Source organism: Hippopotamus amphibius, chromosome 6 (genome assembly GCF_030028045.1).
Source record: "Hippopotamus amphibius kiboko isolate mHipAmp2 chromosome 6, mHipAmp2.hap2, whole genome shotgun sequence".
Lineage (NCBI taxonomy): Eukaryota > Metazoa > Chordata > Mammalia > Artiodactyla > Hippopotamidae > Hippopotamus > Hippopotamus amphibius.
Window position 1 is genome coordinate 25919142 of NC_080191.1, and position 21754 is coordinate 25940895.

The 21754-nt window shown below is 36.2% G+C and overlaps 2 protein-coding genes and 1 pseudogene across 5 annotated transcripts in view; 1 reads left to right on the forward strand and 2 right to left on the reverse strand.

Annotated features, from left to right (window-relative positions):
* KPNA5 (karyopherin subunit alpha 5) overlaps window positions 1–5773 on the forward strand; it is a 45410-nt gene extending 39637 nt beyond the window's left edge. Inside the window, exon 14 of the mRNA XM_057739536.1 lies at window positions 169–5773. Within this exon, the coding sequence (XP_057595519.1) occupies window positions 169–356 (188 nt within the window). The 3' untranslated portion in view covers window positions 357–5773. The remainder of the gene's footprint in view (window positions 1–168) is intronic.
* A 1882-nt stretch (window positions 5774–7655) lies between these two features.
* Window positions 7656–21028, reverse strand: FAM162B (family with sequence similarity 162 member B). Of its 4 annotated transcripts, XR_009054351.1 has the most exons (6): window positions 20722–21028; window positions 20459–20570; window positions 17329–17437; window positions 13845–14004; window positions 11536–11725; window positions 7656–9180 (listed from the first exon to the last, which is right to left on the reverse strand). XR_009054351.1 is itself a non-coding variant. In XM_057739538.1 (4 exons), exons 1-4 carry the CDS (start codon window positions 20891–20893, stop codon window positions 13906–13908), a joined length of 492 nt encoding a protein of 163 aa, XP_057595521.1. In that variant the 5' UTR covers window positions 20894–21028; the 3' UTR covers window positions 13182–13905. The 4 variants fall into 4 exon arrangements, 1 of the variants encoding a protein (XP_057595521.1); XR_009054349.1 differs by lacking the exon at window positions 11536–11725; XR_009054350.1 differs by lacking the exon at window positions 7656–9180 and having other exon boundaries at window positions 11418–11725.
* LOC130856195 (U6 spliceosomal RNA) lies at window positions 9534–9633 on the reverse strand (annotated as a pseudogene).
* Window positions 21029–21754: the final 726 nt, after the last annotated feature.

A 21754-nucleotide genomic window follows, 5' to 3' on the forward strand; every position in this document is an offset into this window, starting at 1 on the left:
TTTTGTAATAACTGTAAATGGAGTATAGCCTTTAAAAATTATACTTAAAATTTTTTTTAATTAGATAAAAACAACAGTCCCATTGCCAGTGGACTAATGGATGCTGTTGATTCATTATGTTGAAATTTGAGTAACAACTTTGTTTTATATATATGCTCTGTATAATAGGTCTGGATAAAATCGAATTTCTGCAGAGCCATGAAAATCAGGAAATTTACCAAAAGGCTTTTGATCTGATTGAACATTACTTTGGTGTTGAAGACGACGACCCCAGTATTGTACCTCAAGTGGATGAAAACCAGCAACAGTTTGTATTTCAGCAGCAGGAAGCACCAATGGAAGGGTTTCAACTTTAACTTGGTAGGAGGAAAAATTAATGGCTAAAAAGGGTAGCTTCGGATATCTCCCCTTCCTTGCAACAGTCAGTAGGGATATTTGATGTGTCTTTACGTAGAACAAAAAAAGAAAGAAGTTGATGCACTTTTAAAAAGCAAAACACATACACACACACAAAAAGCAAAACACAAAAAAAGTTTCCATTCATATGCAACCTTTTATTATAGTTTTATTATTTTGTTGTGCCTGTATATATGTCTTTCATTGTTTTATCTTTTTTTGTATCTGTTTGTGAACAGTTAAATATATCATGAGATTATTTAATAATTTAAGCCTGAAAAGGAGAACTCTGGTAAAGTATTACAGTAATGGTTCTGAATTTTTCTAGCATTCTTGGAAACTGCACATTAGCAGTACAGCTGTTGATAATTGCATTTTGGCAGTAAGTTTGACTTGCCCATTCTCTACTAAATCTACCTCTCAAAGCAAAAACAAAACAAAAAGCTTCATAAACATGAAAGAGAGAAGAAGCTAAATTAGAATGTGAAAATAGCTATTACCGTAAATTATAAATCACTGTGCTGTAGGTTATGCTTTGCAAAAAAAAAAAAAAAAAATTACAACAGAAAACCTGTGAAAGTTACTTATAAAACATACAAGAAATATTGTACTGATAATCAATTACAGTGTGGCAATTGTGAAGAGAGAAGCTGTTCTTCATATTGAACACGTTAAAATGATTACACAGCATTTAAATATTTGTGTTTTTAACATATAAATGCTATTATATTAGTATATTTTGTATTTTGACCAAATATGCTAACATTTTTGAAATAATGTTTTATTATTTTTTCACTGCTCATTTTAAAAAGCATCATGATAGAGATGCCATCATGAATCTAAAGTAGTGCTGCATAGCAAAAATAATGGTGTATTCCTTTCTCTGATTTTTCAGAGCAGTAATTGACAAATTTCTGTGTAATAATGAACTTAGGTACTTGAATGGCAAAATTATCCTGAAGAAATCACCTTGTTATGTGTAAAATTTTGTTAAATGTACTTAATGTTTGGACACAAAAGGATGATAAAATTACTGAGGATTCTTTAATTGGTTGAAACCTATATTAGGATTTTTTTTTCCCTTACTCAGAGGGTCATACTGCTGCTTGTTAATGAACCATTGTATTAGATTACATTTGTATCAGATTGGTTAATAATGTATGTGTTTATGTATTAACAGCAAAAAACCTCTTCATACTGTGAAACTTTAAAAAAAAAGTTTCAATAGAAAATTATATATATATTTATTTATAGATACATATATATGCGTGTGTCTGTGTGCTTTTCTCACAGTACTGTACTCGGTAGTTTTCTAAGCAGATATGGTACTGTTGAACTCAGTTTTTTTGTTTATAGTTATATGCAGGCTATTTACATTTCCAATTATATACCTAAAATACTTATTTAAAAATTAGTTTACTGCTGTTTTAAGATGGGAACTAAAAGCATTTTTGATATGATTCATAGTCTATTCTGTAAAGAAAGATTTCATTTATGATAGCATTTATAATGTTTCTGCTGGAAATCAGAGGCATGTTACAAGAAGAAAATGTATATAGGAGTACTTTTAAATAGTATGACACTTTGTAAATTAAATATCATGAAACTGGCTTTTGGCAAGACACTTAAAACCTACAAGCTATAGAATACAGGTTTAAATGGTGTCCACAATGCTGACTGCATCTGCCAAACCTCTTTTATATTGTTAAGTAGAGGATTGTATCTGTGCCCTTTTTATTGTAGTAGAAATTACGAAGTTCAGTAATATATGTATATTCAAAAGAACAGGGTAGTTATATTAAAGATTACCAAATTGATGGTGAACTTACCAGAGAAACATTTTTTTGTGATGCAGATAGTTCTGAGTATCAGGTGACAGGGTATTCCACTCTTTCTAATCAATTGAACTTAATAATGCAGCATAATTCATAAACTAACCAGCTGTGCCTGCTTTTATTTTGAGGACCCTGTAGTCACATTAATAAATCTCTAAGCCAAGTCTTTCAAACAAAATAGTTTTTACAGAAGGAAAAATAATAGAATAATAGCATGACATTTGAGGGGAGGATTTTTAATTTTTGCTAGGAAAACAAGCATTATATCTCTCAGTATAGAATTTGACCATATTTTAAGCATTTATATATAAAATTACATTTAATTCATTGGATCTGTTACTTGGGTAATTAATTTGATTAGATTTGAATGCAAGAGGCAACATGTCATAGTTGGGACCAGCTAATGGTGTGGTGATGACTTTATTGAACCAATTAGCAAATACTTTTGTTCCTAAAATTTTTTTTAATATGACTACTCTTTTCAAATGTACTATTTTGAATGCTCCAAAATATATTTTCATTAATCCTCACTGACCCTTGTGGGAAAAAATTTCTTTTTTCAACTTCCTAAGATTTATTATATTTAAATCCGAGAGAAACTGTGCCCAAAAAAAAGAAGGAAAGAAGGAAAACATGTAAAGGGCAATGCATGCAACATTAATGCAAAAATCAAGAAAATACTTGAAAGAGTCCTTTACATTTATTTAATTAAATTCGGTGTTTTATTTTTGTCTGAATTGAATTTCTACTAGCTAATCTATGCAATTATGCTTACTTGTTTTATATTTGTAAGTACTTGACTCAATGACCTGGGTTTTTTTACTGCAAGTTTTATTTTGAAAATTGTTCCTGGCACTTAATTTTTAGTGTCATTTTGTTCACTTACTGGTAGCACTAGAACAAGAAAGCAAAAAATAAAAACCAAAAAAGTAATAAAATCTGCTGGCACAGAAACAGCATATCATTTGGTAACTGTAAAAACCTATTTGCAGATAAAGGTTGATTTGTTGCATAAAAGACTTTTGTTGGACAAAGCATTACCTTTGCCTTTGTATTTTTTCTTAAGAAGGAGCATTATGGAAAAAGTAATGATAGTACAAAGTCTTAGTGGATTTTTGTTGCTGTTCTAAATTCAGCAGTCTACTGGCTGCTTTGTGAAACTGTGAAATCAAAGTAATTGTTGTTAACCTTTACTCATTTTCGTTCATAGCATTAATGTTTTATGAAACGTAACGTATTAGGAGCCAATATGATAGAGCTCTAAAAGTATAATGCGTCTTTAAATTCTGATTGAGAAGTGGGATGAGGGGAAGGTATTCTTGCCTAACTAAATAAACCGACATTTGAGTAGTATGCAATATAATGAAATGTTACAGCACTATATTAAAGTAATAAAATACTATTTTACAGTTGCATTGATAAGAGTGTCTGTTTCATTTGTTCTCACTTATGATTTTGTATTCCTAACAGAGCAAAAACAGATGCCCTTATTGATTACAATTCCATCCCCTTTCTAAAACCAGTAAGATGCTTTCCTTGGTAGCATTATCTGATAAAGTAGTATGTTGCTTTTATTTTAGAACTTATATATTCAGCTGTAATGGGGAACATGTCTAATTTATCTTTGTATCTCAAGCCTTGGCAATTAGTGGGACATTTACATGTTTCAATTTAAATTATTTTTCCTTTTCTTTTGTTTTAATGCAATACAAAGCATTTATTTAAGGCTTAGAGTTTTAAACCTAATAAATAGAATAGATAATGTCTGATTTAACTTTCTTAATGTACTCTGAAGCACAAAATCACACAGTAGCCAAGCTTAGGCACCCCCCCAGCTTAGTGTTTTTCTTTTTTTCTTTTTCCACTACCATGGTGGTTTTGTTTTTTTGTTTTGTTTTGTTCTTTTGCTTTGGCTGGCTTCATTTCCTTCAGTATTTGGAACTATGTTAATCACAGAGTAGTGAAAGTAATTGGATCAGTTATTTTTAGAGTTTCTTCCTCCCAGTAATGTGGCCTTCAATTTTAATGGGAAATGAATTCCTGAAAATGTATAAAAATATAATGTACAGGTCACACAGTAGACTTAAACATGCAGTGGAGTTCCCATCCCAGAAATCCTTAAGTATACCCTTTAATGATGTGTTTCCTCAATTGGATATATATTCTTTCATTTTTTTTCCTTTCATATTTGAACAGTTTACCAGTGAAGTTAAATAAGTGTATGCTTCCCCCTTTCAGCACATCTAATGATCTTCATGTTTGCTTCAGTAGTGTAAGTTTTAAGAGACATATAACATCTTAATTTTCCATTCTGTTATGAAATAAAACTTTCAAATAGTTGCACTTTCAAACACTGCTGTACAGCACTACCAGAACTAAAATGTTGGTTGGGAGCAATCCCACCAAGTAAAAAGCATGCTCACTAGTTTATGCATAAACATTTAAATTTGAAAACAGTAGGCAGTTTAGGGAATTTGATGTGTAATTCCCAAAAGTACCTGTTATTTAAAAATTGGGCGTTTTAAACTTTGGACAACTTAACTTTTGAGGGAACTTTACTGTTCCCTTTCAGTTAGGGTTGTTTTTTTAAACTGTTATCTAAAAAAGCATGACAAAATTTAATATATTCTTTGTTTAGGATTTCAACATGACTCACTATTTTCTGAGCATTCCATCTTTTAAATTGTTTTATTATAAAGTATACACAAAGAATAAATGTGTAAGAAGACAATTTGAATAATAAACTGAACACCTGTGTATTCACTATCCAGCTTAATTAATTATTATCAGTCCCTTGTAACTGTTACTCTGGATTTTATTAATTTTTGTGCTTTTCCTCATTATTTCATCTTCTGTGTATGTATTTCTAAGAAATATAGCTTCATTTGCCTATTTTCTAGATGTGTAAACTGTAATGTTTTGTATATCTCTAGGTTTTTTGTTTTGGTTCAGTGTAAACATTTTTTGAGATTCAGTCATATTGATATGTATATCTGTAGTTTATTTTCTTTGCTGTATACTATTCCATTTTGTGACTATATCATGGTGTCTGGTAGGGGAATTTCTATTTTGCTTTTGTTCAGGATCGTCTTAGCCCTTTGCCTTTCCATATAAATATAGAATTCAGTTGTTCAGTTCCATGAAAAGCCCCTTAAGGATTTTGAATGAAGTTACATGTCTATAGGACAATTTTGGAGGAATTAACATCATGATACTAACTCTTTCTATCTGTGAACAAGTTATAGCTCACCATGTATTTAGATCTTCCTTACTGTATTTCAACAAAATTTTGTAATTTTCTTCATAAATGTTGACAGAAATAATAAACAATCTGTAATAGGAATAGAGAAGAGTTTTATTTATGGTAAACTGAGGAAAACTACTTGCTAAAATAATATTTTGGACATTGAATTAAGTAAAATTTTCTATTAAAATTTCACTGATTATTTTTACTTTTTTAACATGGCTATTAGAAACATAAATTATATATATGGCATTTTTCTATTCATTGACACTGGTATAAGAAACTTAATATAGTATACTTCCTCTTTCTCCCTCTCTGCCTTTGTGCTATTGTCAGATACTTTACTTCTATATGTTATAAATTCCGCAATGTATTTTTTTAAATTTTGCTTTAAACAGTCAACTATTTTTAAAAGGTTTAAACAAATTATAAATGTTTTTTTTAAAATATATTTGCACACAGTTACCCTTTCTACTATTCTTCAATCCTTTGTGTAGATCTAGATTTCTGTCTGATATCATTTGCCTTCTGCATGAAGGATTTTTATATTTTTGTATTGTAAGTTGCTGGTGATCAACTCTGTTAGCTTTTGTATGCCTACATAAACCTTTATTTCACCTTCATTTTTAAAAGATATTTCTATTGGGTATAGAATTCTAAACACATTTTGTTCTTTCAAGATGTTGCCCCACTGTCATCTTACTTGCTTTGTTTCTGACAAGAAATTTGCTATCATTCTTATTTTTGTTCCTCTGTGTGTAATAACTTTTCTCTGCTTTTAAAATTTTTTGTTTATCACTGATTTTAAGCAATTTGATTATAATGTAACTTGGTATGCCTTTTTTTCGTGTTTTTCATTCTTGCAGTTAGTTGAGCCTCTTAGGTTTGTGAGTTTATAGTTTTCATCAAATTTGGAAACATTTCAACCATTATTTCCTCAAATATTTTTAAAATTCCAATTCCACTTATATTAGGTTGCTCAAAATAGTTGTGCAGCTTACTGATGCTTTGTTCATTTCTTTTTCAGTTGTTTTTCAATGTGTTTCATTTTAGATAATTTTCGTTGCTTTGTCTACAAGTTCACTAACTGACAAGATTAGTGTCTAATCTGCTCTTAACATTTTATATATATTTTATTTTTAGAAGTTCTATTTGGGTCTGTTTTATATCTTCCATGTTTTTTCTTACCATGCTCAAGCTTTCCTCCACTGTGTTGAACATAGCAAGTATAATTATAGATGTTATATCCTCGTCTGCTAATTCTGTCATGTGTCATTTCTTGGCCTTTCTTTTTATTGATTTTTCTCCTCAGTATGGGTTGTATTTTACATTGGCATGCACTCTTTGCACATCTGATAATTTTTTATTGGATACCAGGCATTGTGAGATACTAGATTTCATATATATATATATATTCTTGAGCTTTGTTATCAGACAAATTAAGTTACTTGGAGGTGTTTTTTTTGTTTGTTTTTTCTTTACCGAGACAATACTATTCTTAGGATTCTGCTACTCTGTGAAGCAGAAGGGTTTCCACTTTGGTGGAACTCACAAACTATTCTTGGCCATGTGTGAGCTCCAAAAAATTGTTTCTGCTTGTTCTTTTAGGTGGCTCCTTTCATGTTATTGGGTAGTGGTCACATGTGGTCATCAGTACTCAGCTGCAGATCTCGAGCTATCTGTGCAGCTCTGTCACCTTGATACTCTAACCTGTGAAATCTGGTTGTCTTATCTTCCCTGGCCTCCAACTCTTTCTCCTCAACTCAGAGAGACTTATAAGTTCCACATGGGTTTCCCTTCTATGCCCTTCAGTCTTGAAACTCTCTAGGCAGTAAAGTGGAGCAACCATAGGGCCCAACAAATTTATTTCCTCTATTTCACAGATCACTGGCCTTGAGAGCCTGAAGGCCAGTATCTGGAAACTGTTATTTCATATTTTTGTCCTATTTTTTAGTTGTTAGAGGCAGGAGAGTAAATCTTGTCCCTATTATTCAATTTTGGCGAGAGGGAAAGATGACACACCAATTTATAATGTTCTTTTGGCTTTATCCCTTTTATCATTTCTAATTTTGTTTTCTTGTACCTTTTTTCTTTTATCTTGATGACATTTGCCAAATTAGGTTATACTGATCCTCTAAATTCTATGTCTGCATTTACCTCATTAGTTTCTGCTCCCAGTGTAAATAAGCAGGACCCTATGAGACCTTCCCAGAACAGACCCCCACCCATGTCCTCCACCTGCCTTTTGTCTATAGAAAAACTTTAGTCAAAGGATAAAATTAATCAGAGAAGTGAGAAAATGCATAAAGAAAGGAAAACAGTGAAGACAAAATAATAATACTTTAGCCATTAAACAGAGTCAAGCACCTTTAGCACCTCAAGGACTGTAGATAATATTCTGAGCCATGTCCTTTGAGCTGTTTGGCAGATCCTGAAACCCCCACCAGGGGGAAGACGTTAACGGTATGCTGCCCACAAGCACGCAGACCCCAGACTGGTTGGAACCGGAAGGCTGATGATGCTGACTCCCTATTACCTCCCCACCAACCAGTCAGAAGAATGTCCACAAGCTGATCACTCCCTGCTCCTGGAACATTGTAAGACTCCTCACTGCCCCCTCCAGGGAAGACACACAGTCTTGAGGGCATTAGCCTGCTGTGGCCCCCTTTGCCTGGCAGAGCAACAAAAGCTACTCTTTTCTACTTCACCCAAAACTCTGTCTCCGTGTTTCTATTTGGCACCGGTAAGCAGAGGCCAAGTTTCGGCAACATTAATTTTATAGTTTCCAATATTTTATTTCCTTTGGATTTATTCTGTTTTTGTCTGATTTTTTAGGGATGTTTACCACATTTGCCTAAATCTTTCTTTTCTAAGACATGCATTTTGTGAGGCTAACAATTTGCTTTGAAGTACCACTTTAGCTGCATTCCACCAGTTTTAATATATAGCTTTTTCTTATTCATCTCTAAGCATTTTTAAACTCCAGTTATGATTTATTCTTTGACCAAAGAATCATTTATAAATGTGTCTTTAAACCTTCAAACTTTAAAAACATACCATTAATTTCTAAGTTGTAATGTGATTACATGTAATTTAAAAGTTGATGAAATGTGCTTTATGGCCTAGTATGTGCTCAGTTTTAAGTGAAAAGTTCCTACATGCTAGAAAAGAATGTGTATTATTAATTGATTCACATAACATATCTTTACTAGTCAGCTTAATTTGTCAGTTTCTAAGAGAGGTATGTTAAAATTTCCCAAGACGATGGTAGGTTTATTCATTTTTTCCTTGGAGTTCTGGCTCTATTTAGATGCTACATTATTTGTGTATACAAATTTAGAATTAGTATATCATTTTTTCAGGTTCAAATGAGAATCTGTACATTTATATGCTAAAACAATAGAACAATAGTTATTATAAAATTGATATTTTCAGATTACATGATAAGTGAATTTAAATAAAACAAACTAGTTGAAACAACTGAAAATAGTTTTCCCTTTCAGTGTTTTTGGGGTGGGAACAATGGACTTCCCTCCTGAAGGCTGAAGATATAGCAGTCTTATGAAAAGTATGGTCAGATCGAAAGGTCAGGCACGGCTTTCCATGGTGAAATCTTCTGTACTGGTACACCAGAGTATGGCCACCATCCAAAGAGGCAGACAGTAGATGTAATGGAAGAGTATGAAACCTTTGATCTAGGATTTACTAATGTTAAAAAAAAGTGACAGAGAATAGGTTGGTTAATAAAACAATGTAACTTAAGGGAAAATAGGACTCATAACAACAAAAAAAGCCCTGTTCTCATTCCCCTACTTTATATTGTTTATGAAACAAGCAAGATAAATATTTTTCTTCCCTTCTTGAACCACAGCATAACTAATTTTTCACCCACAAACAAATGCTGGTCACTTGTGTTTTTAAGTTTAAGGTTTACAGTATAATGATTTGACTTACAATTATTGTGAAATGATTACCGCAATAAGTTTAATTAATATCCATCATCTCACGTAGGTATCCCCCCCAAAAAAGAAAAAAAAAAGATTTTTTCCTTGTGATGAAAACATATGGAACGCTTCAGGAATCTTCATGTCATCCTGTGCAGGGGCCATAACCTCTATAGCATTCCAATTTTGGTATACATGCTGCCGAAGCAAGCACTATTGTACTTTCACTGTACATGTATTTTCAAAGAAAAAGAAAACAAAAGCTGGTCAAGCCCAAAGTGTCCAGACAAATAAACTCAAATCTTTCTATCATGTCTGATATTATAATCTATTATGTAAATTTTAAAATTAGAGCTGTTTTTATATTCCTTGTGTTGTCTAATTTGGGTAAAATGCCACTTATTCATGACACAACCCTTTCCTAGGCCAAAATAAAAACAAATACTAAGAAACAAAATTTTATCTTATACTGTTAGAGGGGAAAAAAAGCAAACTCTTATATATTGGTGCTTAAGTATTAACATTCTTATTTTTCAAACTTTATTTCTCAAAATTCATAGTAACCCTGAGAAGTTTAGTGACACTGGTTCTGTTATTTTTTTGTCATATTTATTATGTAGCAAGAGTAATTATAAGAATGAAGGGGTAGATACATATTTGTGTCCAAGTATAATTTGGAGAACACAAACTTTTAGTTTACAAATTAACTGTCATCTAATAGCCTACTTGGTCTATCATGCAATAATAAAATACATATCCCTGGAGCCAAAATCTATAGTTACAGAATATTCTCAGCCTTCTGGCCTGCTACATGATAAAGTTAGACTGGACATAAGAAAATGTTAGATAAAAGCATCTTGCTTTACTTGACCCACCTTCCGAGGCCCCATTTGTAAGGACTACAGACCAGAAATCCTATCTCCCCTGGATCCCTTCCCGGGTATCAGCTTATTGCCGACTTTTAGTTCCTTAATTTTTAAAACAGGGTCAAAAAGACCTGTCCCAACACTCATCAGAATGATTTATAGACAATGAAATTATATCAAAGTATTCTCTAACCTACAAAACATAAATTTATGTAATAGCTACTTTGTATTGGGCATTTATTAAGTTCCAGGAATAGTACTGGGTGCTTTACATATATAATGTTACCTCTTTTAATCCTCAACACAACCCTGCAAAGTTGTTATAATTACATTTAGTTTATAAATAAAATAGTAGAAGCTCAGAGGTTGAGTGATTTGCTAAGTTCAAACAGCTGGAAAAGGCAGAGCTGGGATTCTGGGTATTACTTTCAAAGGGAGACTTTACTTTTTCCTTTGTTAACTAAGGCAGCAGCATTATTTAATGTCCTTAAGGGTGTTAGATGTGTTGAAGAAAGCGGAAAAAAATCACTGAATGACCTATCCCACCAGCAAAATTGACAGGTAAAACCTATGCTTACACTTCAGAATAGAGCACAGACCACCTGAAATAGCCTCTAGTTTTGATGCATCGAGTGTAAGATAAAAGTGAAAAATAGATGTTTTAGACATAATAAAAATGTGGTATCTATCTCAGGTAGGTCCAAACTTAATTTTTCACATATTCCATTCTAATCATTACCAAGCATATAGACAAATCACAAATGACCCCAAACAGGAAAAACACAAGAGTCTTCTTAGAAAAGCAGGAAAGATAATTTTCTAATAGTAACTAATATGCCTTCCTTAGTCATTAAGACACACTTTTTTATAATCTTAAAAATAAAGGCATATGTTCACTCTTCACAAAAATGAAGTTACCAAGTAAGAGCAGACTATTCATCACACTAATTTTTTAATTCCATCTCTAAATGGCATAAATTCTGACCCCAAACACACATGGTAACAAACTTGTGGTTAGGTACTCTTCAAGGATTGTTTTCTATTTTTCATTTAAATCTAAAGATGAGCAATAGGTAAATTTCTTACCCACTCCCCCAGCTCTGAGGCACTGTGATACTAGTTGCTTTTTGTGATAGTCTGACGAGGCTATAGTACACAGTTATCCAATTAACCATTAATCTAAGTGTTGCTGTGAAGGTATTCTGTAGATGGGATTAACACAGTCAGGTGACTTTAAGAAAAGGAGATACCATTGATAATCTGGGTGAGCCTTATCCAATCAGTTGAAAGACCTGCAGAGCAAAACTGAAGTTTCCATGAGGAAGAAAAAAATTCTGCCTTTGGACTATAGCTTCAGCTCCTGCCAGAGAGTTCCCAGCCTGATGGCCTGTCCTATAGGTTCCTTGATTTGCCAGCTCCCACAATTATGTAAGCCAATCCCTTTAAATAAATAAATAAAATGTAAATAAATATATAGAGAAATAAATATATACAGGTAAATCCACCTATATAGATATAGATAAATTCTTGTACTGGCTTTATATATATCAGTCAGAACTCTGACTGATACAGACACACCATCATTACCACCAAATCCCAGTTCAAACCTCTGACAATATAAGCTTTCTGGGATACTGGCTTCATGTGGATGTCCATCCTCTCAGCTTTACCAGGCCTCAAGTCTTTGTTATTTTCTCTAGCATATGATCCCCTAGGATAGCCAGATGCCCCATGGCAAACAGAAGCATAAGGCAGGCTTAACTTTCTGGATTTTTACTTTCTTATTGCCTATAGCAAGGATCTTCCTTCTTTTCCCAATAGGTCAGTCAAGTGTTTTTTAAAAGATGTTTTAAAAAATATTTTAACCAGGACTTTTAGTTCGATACTGGATGACTTCTCTGGAAATCTAGTCTTCCATCTAACCAGAAAGGGAAATCATCACATCCATCCTTATAAACATTTTCTTTGAGGTTTTCTATAATATTTAGAATATCCCAGGAATTTTCATGTAGAGTGTACAAAGACTTTCAAAGAAGTATACAGAGTAAGGAATTTTTAAGAGAATTGATTTCTAGATCTTTAAACTCTATATATAGTTTCCTAAAATTGACCTGTCTGAGAATTGACTGTGGTCTGCTGGTTCTCACCTCTCCTCATAATCACCTTTGTACTATTGTGCCAGAAAAAAAAAACAAAAAAAAACTTCTTTCCCATTCTTGACTCTTATTCTCTCTTTACTCCATGGTATAAAAGCTTTCTGCACGACAAACGGGTAATTCAGAACGGACAGCTCCTGAACAGGAGTCCCAGAAGGGCAAAGAGAGCCCCTGTGCAAAATGCTATAGCAGCCAATGCCTTGGTTCATCTAGGGGGTGGACTCTTAACAATGCTTCCAGCCTTCTCTATCTACCTTAGAATTGAACTCGGAAGTGAGATTATTGTCACAGGAGTGGGTATTAACATCTTCATTTTCAAATCAAAGTGAGACTTTTTCCAACAGAAAGTAAGTCTAAGTTTGACAATGAGGACTGGCTTTGTCCTGAAAATTACAAAGTCGACACCCTCCATAAATTGAATGAGCTAACTAGGTAGCTTCAATGTTATGATGGAAAATATATTTCAAGTACACTTAATACACCATAAACTGGAAATTATATCATTTCAACTAATTATATTTATGATTTTAAAATTATAGATGCCAAATTAAAATGTGTGAGGAGATATATAATTCTTAAAGCTGTTTTAGGTCTTATTTGAGTTTGCAGACCATTGACTTATACCATTTTTATTTCTCTAATGTTTTTGTCTTTTATAAATTGCTTTTACAATTACTTTTCTAGTACTTTATCATTTTAGAATAGGTTTTGAAATTCATACTTCTCAGTTTATAAGATTTTTTAAACCTGTTCATCTAGTTGTAAACTATGAAAAGAATACCCAGAGGGACTATCCAATCACTAAATACAGTAGAACTTTACTTGAAAATTAGTTTAGGTTTTAAAGAGTCCTTAGTGATTTCGTTCAACAACATTTTAATGACACGCATAGAATGCTCATTTTAGCATTATCTCTAGTGGCCAAAAACTGGACCAAATATTCAGATAAACTGTGGCATATTCATACAACAGAATATTATAACAATAAAAATGAATGAACTCATGCTACTCACAATCTGTGGATGAATCTCACAATATAATTCTAAGAATTCACACAAGTGTATACTGGGTAATTCCATTTATATGAAGTTCAAATACAGGCAAAACTAATCTATGGTGATAAAACTCACAACAATGGTTATCTGTGGAGGGTAATGACTGGCAGAGGGCAGAAAGGAGACTTCTGGGGTGCTGTTGATGTTCTACATCTCGACCTGGGCAGTAGTTATACGGGTGTGTTCACTATGTAAAAAGCTATCAAGCTGTGTACACTTTTGTGCACTCTCTGAATGTATGTTATACTTCAACAAAAGTTTACTAAAAAGTAGAAATAAAAAATACTTTGCGGTTCTTGTTACCAAAATAAAAGCTTGACAAGTATTTTGTTAAATGGTCTCTTTTACCTATCTTCTATTGTTGCTGCTGACAGTGATGATAATCCGATGAACACTGTCAGCTGGACTATCATTTAGCCTTGGCCTGTGCAGCCAGCGCAGCTTCCTCACGCCACTTCGCCTTCTTTGCCAGGTTCCAGCTTGTTAAAGATTCATGTCGTTCTGCAGCCTGCAGAAACAAACAGACAAACAAAAAGTGAAGCATTTTGTGTTTATAGATAAAGATACATAAGGGGAGACTATGAAAAGGAGAAAAGTAACTTAAAGCATCTGTCACACATAGCATTTAAGAAAAATGATCCTTCGGTACAGAAAAAAATTTAAGTTGCTGGACTTCCAGTCAACAGGACAGCTGATATCAGAAATCTGCCTCCACCCTCTCTTGGCACACACAGACATATCTGTTGGATAAAATGTAACAAATATATTTTCAAATAAGCTCAAAATCGAGAAAGGGAAATCCTCAGGTACCAGACATGGAAAGAAGGCAAAAGGCATGAGTGGGTGGGGAATGAGAAGGACTGAAGCCAGGATAGAAGGAAATGGCTTCAAACAGGGGGCATGCGGGAAAATACTGGCTTTAACAGCTGTGGGCTGGGGATTGAATCTCTACATCAACAAGCGAGTTCAGGATTTGGGTCTTGAGAGCAGAGCTGAGGTATTCCTGTGAAGTGACTAAAATTCCTCTCACTAGCCCGAGGAACTGGCAAGGAGTTACTTGTGAATAGATAAGATAATTAACAATATGATCAGGAGGAGAGAACTCTAGCTAGAAAATAGACCTGAGGAAATAATCTAAATGCAGCACAGAGATAAAGGTAAAAAAATGGTAAAGAGAAGTTAAGAGACATGGAGAACAGAATTAGAAGTTCCAACGTATATTCCTAACAGGTGGGAAGAATAGTTAGAATAGGGGAAGAGGCCATATTTGAAGTTATAATAGCTTAGACTTTTTCAGAAGTGAGGAAAGCTATCGGGTCTCAGACTGAAGAACATACAAAGTCCTTAGCAGCAAAAATAAAAATAGATAGTGATGGAAGTCTGATATGCACCTCACATTTAATATATCCGAAATAGAGGACTTGACATATTTTACCTGTTGTGACTACCAGTTCTTTCCCCAGTCTTACACATCTCAGCAAATGGTGGCACTACCCATCTAAGTGCTCAAGGCAAAAACCCAGACTTTTTGGTGTCATTCTTCCATTTTCTCTCCTCTTCCACATTAAATTTCCCACAAAATTCTACCCTTTTTACCTTCCCAAACACATTTCAAATTGCTTGCTAAACATTTCTCCATCTCTATATGACACCATCTCATTTAGGGTACGTGCATTAATTATTCAAGATGAAACGTGAATTGGAAAGAGGCAAGAGGGACAGAGTGAGAACATTTAAACGATACTGCAATAAACTAGGCAATGGATGTTGGTTATCTTAGACCAGGGTGATATCAAGAGAGATGGTGAGGAGTGGTCCAATTGTGGATATATTTTTAAGTGGCGCCAACAGATTGTATAATGACTTACTCAGGAGCAGCTGGAAAGATAATAAAATAGTGAGTACCTGAGCAAGGCTATTTCAGATGGGGTGCTCAGGGAAGTTCTCACTGAGGAGAATGAGAATGAGCCAGCTATGAAAGGCCCGGGGAAGGAAGGAAAACCTAGAAAGAATAAAGGGCCTGGTGTATTAAAAAACAGAAAGGGACTAGTGTGGCTGAAGCATAAGGAACAAAGGGAAGATGGTATGAAACATGGAGGGTCCAGGCAGTACCAGAATCCAATCTACCGTTTAGGAGCTACAGAATCACCGACTGAGTGGGGAGTCATTTTATCTAGGGTAGGTTAAAAACAAGAGATGACTGAATTTATTTCTATGTTTAAGTGTGCAGCCCAGTAAACATTTAACAAATTTTCCATTTGATGGGAATAAGTTCAAAGTATAAGTTCTTTGCCAAGCCAACAGAAATGAATAGATATAAGCTATATAACATCAGTAAGCTTAGAAGATCTAGTCCCTATGTGAATTACTGGGCTCAAATACTCTTGAAAACCTGAGAATTAAAGAAGAGCAGAATCATAGGACTAGGCAGACTATGATTAAAAATCTTCCAACAAACAAAAGTCCAGGACCAGATGGCTTCACAGGTGAATTCTATCAAACATTTTGAGAAGAGCTAAAACCCATCCTTCTCAAACTCTTCCAAAAACTTTCCGAGGGAGGAACACTCCCAAACTCATTCTATGAGGCCACCATCACCCTGATACCAAAACCAGACAAAGAAAATTACAGATCAATATCACTGATGAATTTAGAAGCAAAAATCCTCAACAAAATACCAGCAAACAGAATCCAACAACACATTAAAAGGATCATACACCATGATCAAGTGGGATTTATCTCAGGGATGCAAGGATTCTTTAGTATATACAAATCAATCAATGTGATACACCATATTAACAAATTGAAGAATAAAAACCATATGATCATCTCAATAGATGCAGAAAAAGCTTTTGACAAAATTCAACACCCATTTATGATAAAAAGTCTCCAGAAAGTGGGCAAAGAGGGAACCTACCTCAACATAATAAAGGCCATATATGACAAACCCACAGCAAACACAGGACTAGGCAGAATGGTCATTGGCTAAATGTGCTCAGAGAGTGAAAATGGTTCCAGGCAAGCTATTCTGTGTGACATGGCTGGCAAAATCTATTTCCAACTCTGGCTGCTTTACTAAAATGCAGTGTTCAAAAGCAAAGAAGTTATAATCACACTCTAACGGGCTCAGTTGCAGGTGCCACAGTGAAGAGGGACACTGCTAAACCGGAGTGTGTCCAGTGGAGGGTTCAAAATAGAGGAAAGTTGTTAGGGATGGAGAAAGTAAGACTGAAGAAAACATGACTCTCAGAGATGTATCAGATATCTCCCAATATTTGTGGGGCTGCTCCTCATGGTAAAAAATGATCAGCAGATGAAAGAATTTGGGGAAGGAAGAAGCAAAATTAGAGAGTAATTAGCTCTTAATTTCCCTCTAGAAACCACATATTGGAGATGACATGGAAAGGACTCATATACAGGATACAGGCAAACTAGCCTGCCTTCGTCATCATTTCCAACTTTCGCACTTAACTATTTCACGTTCTATGCAATAGCTGAGTTCATGATTTAAGGAATGATGTAGTTTGGATAACTTTCATACAACAAAGTTCTTCCTGTGCAGATTTTAACCCGGTTATAAACTGTTATTTGTTTTGCTTATCTTATAAATGGAAACAAGCTTCTGCTCCTCCTGTCCATATAGTTTATTTGCTGACTCAAATTACAATGAACAATGTTGTTTCCAGTATGATAAACATATGTGGGTGGCTCAAGGTGTCTGAGATGAAATTGTTCTTACACTGAAAAACAGCTATAATCCCCCAAAGGAAAACAAAGCTCATAATCCTTCTTAAAATTCACAAGTCTATCTTTACTTTAAAGAGGTACTCACCCTTTTGCCTGACGCTATCACGGCAAAGCAGGCAATGATTGTGAGTCCAATCATTATGTAACAAGCTTTCACTCGCGCTTTGTTTCTTGCAGCATCGATCATTTCTGGCCTAAACCAAGATTTGTATTCTGTTAATTATATTAAAGCAATATGATTTTCCAACTGGCATAAGAGACAATGATCTTTTATGTAAATATTCCAAACATTTCCCTGAATGCAGATGGCAGATGTGAAAGATTTCCCAAGTGCTCGTCCATTCTTACCAATTTCAAATCAACAGGTATTTCCTCAAGTCCTAAGTAATGTTAGCCACTATGAAATGACAGTGCAGTATATTTAGTTTCTAACTGTTTGAAATATAACTACTAGAGATTATGACCAGACTTTCCATCATTTTTGTTTCACTGACTGGGATAAAAGTAAGAATTAATGCCTATGTATGTCTATGACGTGTTCATTTGGCCCCTGTGTTATTAAGTGGGCTTTGTTTTTTGTTTTAAACAGGCTGTTTTTTAAAACTCATTTTCATCATTTTGCTTTTTCACTGGCCTCCAAATCTCTTCTTGCCCCCGCCCATCCTAAGTCCATTAAAGAGAGTATTATACATTTTGTGAAGACGACTCTTTTGTGAGACGATATTTTGTGAGAATGTCTGTTAGGGAAAGGGTGTTTTCTTCATGACTTTCGCAAGAAGTTTTCAAAAGAAGTGATCAAAATCACAATGATTTGTTAAAGAAAGGACAAACACACCTTCATTTTCTTATTATTATTCTGAAATTTTATATGCTTACTTGAATACTGCATAGTCTTATTTATTAATAAAGTTTTATGCAAGTTGCCCAAGATTTCAGCAGTGTTACAAAAGTAATCATGCCTGTGGGCCTTTATGTTAAAATAAACTTTAACAATTTGCAGTAATATGAAGTGACAACTTATAAACATACATAATTATGGAATGATTTTTGAGAATGTGTCCAACAGTATTTTTTCTTATCTATGTCAAGTTTAAATAGAATGTAGTCACATAAAAAAAGAATTCCAGAAAGACAATTTGCAATTCCTCTTAAAAATGAAAAATTTTTTTCTTTAACTTTCCACTGATTGAAAGAACACAGAAAACCAATATCTAGCTTGTTTTCCTCAGAGTTTAGGCAGATTAATGTAAGTTTTAAGATATTAGTTGCAAACAAGTGAATATAAGCCATTATTAGATTATACTTGTTGTTGACTTTTGCGCCAGATGGAACCTGAAAGATCTGATCTTTTTTACCCATCCATCTGGCTTTGAACTGCTATACCAAATTAGTTTAACACTGAAAAGAAAAGAAAAAGTGCAGTCATTATTAAATATCGTTAGTGTATGGTACAAAAAGTATAGGTCACTTGTTAATTGTACATCCATTAAAAGCATAAAAGTGAAAGCCGTTTACATTGTAAATCTAACACTTAGCTTAGAAGGCATACCTCTCTTAAATAGCAATGCTTTAAAAAAATTATAGGAAACAATAAAATAAAAGATATTCAAATACTTTCATGTTTCCAACCCCAAACTAAAATTTTTTTCCTAGGCACCTTGCTCAAAGTTAAATTCTCCTGTTTATAATATTTCTTTTGATTGTCATCCTGGGGGAATTAAATTATTTCTGTAAAATGGGTCTCTTCACATACACAACCATGTTAATGTAATACTGGGTCTAGGGTCTCTTGAAAAGCATTAATTTACAATAATGCAGGTTCTTTACATTTTTGATTATTCTGTTGTGTAGCACTAGAATTGAAAATCCGAAAAACACTAAGAAAGGTCTTTTAAGCTTTTCTGGGCAGTTTTGCTTTGGGATAAGTCTATAGTTTAGAGACTATAGAACTCAAGGAAAACAAAATTTGCTTTATAATATTAAAAAACACCTTGTGTTTGAATAAATGCTGAAAACAGATTTCAAATTCCATGTTATTTCAAATTCCATGTCCATTCCTCATTAAATAATTTGATCCAAGAAAGGAATAAAAATGTCTGAGAATTCATTATCGAGTGAACATTTCCCACTGTATTTTTTTCCATTTATTTGAGATGCTTTTGGTAACCAATAAATTAATAATCAATAAAAGTGTGGGCAATATGCACAGAACAAGATGTAGGCCCGGTTTCCATTATCCATTCTAACATTGATTACATCATATAAACATAATATTTGAACATCTGAAATCCTTATTTGATTTTATAGTTCTGGTCTCCCTTTTTTTTTGAGATCACTTTTAAAATGTAGTAGATTGATTTTATTCTTAGTTTCCTTCCTTCCCCTTTTAACCACTCCCTTGTAAAGTGCTGGGAAGATTTTTGGGCTTTGCATAAACAGAAGCTGCAGAAAGATGGTTTTCACAGGCTATACTTTTTGTTTTGTTGTTGTTTGTGTGTGTGGTTTTTTGTTGTTGTTTTGTTTTTAACAGATTACATTTACCCTGGAGTTGTTATCAGCTTGAGTTTTATCAGGCGAACCTCTGTCCTGGGTTTGGGAGGATGCGCCGTGGGTCCTACCTAGTCCGAGTAAACCCGTGCTGAGGGCTGCAGAACCGGTACACGAGGCATCTGCCGCCCCAGAAGAGGAGGTCACAGGGATGTGGCTTCTTTCCAGAGACTCTCCAGCCACCCCACGAGCCCTGATCCTTCCTTGGGTGCATCCAGGAGCCTCCCCCTTCCGCCACCTCCCACCCCCACCCAGGCTAGAGCTCCTCTCCCTCTCGGCCACCCGGGTGCACGCGAGGACGGTGCCTTCTGTTTGGCCTAAGGGCTCCGCCGTCTCACCGCCCCGAGCTCGCTGGGGTTGGGTATGTGAGCGACGGTGGAAGTGCCCGCTGAACTTCTGGATTTTCACCCTACTTCAACAATCTCCCTGTAAGCTTACTTTAGTTCTCACAGTCCGGTCAAGGAGCTTGGCGTTTGACCGCACTAGTGGGGGCGTGGGTAAACTCCTTAGGGTGGTAGGTATTCCTGTGAAGACCTGTGTGGCTCTGCGGCCGCCTCCGCTCGAGGGTGCGCGGCGGTCGGGAAGCGGATGGACCCCGAGCCCTCCAGGCCCGGGGCCGATGCTCCGGGGCCAACGCGACCCGGGCCGGGTACAGGCCACACACTTACGGAATCAGAGGCGGGATCTCCTCCATCGCTTTGAAACGCCCAGTCCACAGCAGGATTTTCTTGTCGAATTGCGACGGCTTGTGCTCGGCGGGGACCCTGTGGACCCTCCCTGCTGCAAAAGCGACAGGATGTACGGAGGAGCCGGGAGACCGACCGCACGCACAGTGGTCGGCGAGCACCCACGCCCCCATCCCGCAGCCCCGGCTCCGCGCCCGCCCCTCTGCCGACCCCTCCCTCCCAGGCCGTTCCCAGCCCCGGCTCACCGGAACCTGGCGGCTCTGAGCCGCCGGGGGCCCCGCTGCGGGAGTACTGGGGGTGACCGGGGGCCCGCAGAGACGCGACGGGCCGCCGCGCGGCTCCTGGGGGCGCTCCCGGGGTGCAGCGGGGGACGTTTCCCAGGCGGAGGCGCCGGAGGCTGCCGACGGCGGCGAGCATGCTGAGCGCTGCTTCCGCGCCCGCAGCCCAGCGGGAGCTGCAGACGGAGCTCCTGGCACCCCTGTCCCGCCCCGCCTCGCGCGGCTCCCAGGGGAGCCCCGGATGCGCAGCTGGAGTCTGACGTGGGCACCCGGGGCTCCGGGTCCCGCCCCCAGGCGGCGACCCCGGACCGGGGCGACGTGCCCCCGGGGCTGAGTCGGTCGCCAGGCGGGGCCGGCAGCGGCCTGACCTCGGGACTGCTTTCTTCCTGAGACAGCTGCGTGCCGCTCGTTTTAAAGGCTTTTCTTGGTTTTCAGTAGAAACGTGTTTCCATCAGACCTTTGCAGGTTCCACTGTTTGGTGCCAAGGAGAATAAATCTAAACCGTCTCCTCCAGAGAAAGCCAACTGTCAGGCCTTCAAGTGCAGGTCGCTTCAGAAGTTTAACAAGGAAGCGTAAGGACTTTCAACAAACTTCTGATTTTCCCATGAGGTTTTTTGAAGTTAGCTCCTCCCCCACCTTCCACTCCCATACTTTTTTTTTCCAGGCAAAGCAACCTCAGTTCCTACAGTTGTTTTTCTCCAACTCTTCATTTCTTAGACCACAAACTCTCTTCGAATTGAGCTTTTTTTTCTACCTTTCATCATTCTCCCTCTCAAAAAGGGGAGAATCCACTGTTCTCTGCCATCTATAAATGGGAACAGGGACTCAGAGAAAGGGTTTGTAGGAAAGCTATCTATTCCGAAGGAATATGCTTATTCTACTTCCTCATATTCCAGGGAAAACAGACCCTAGTGAGGTTAAAGTGCACTCCAGGACCCAACCCCAGGCCAACTCACCCTCCCCTTTACTGTCTCTGAGGTTCTTTCCCAACCCAGACACT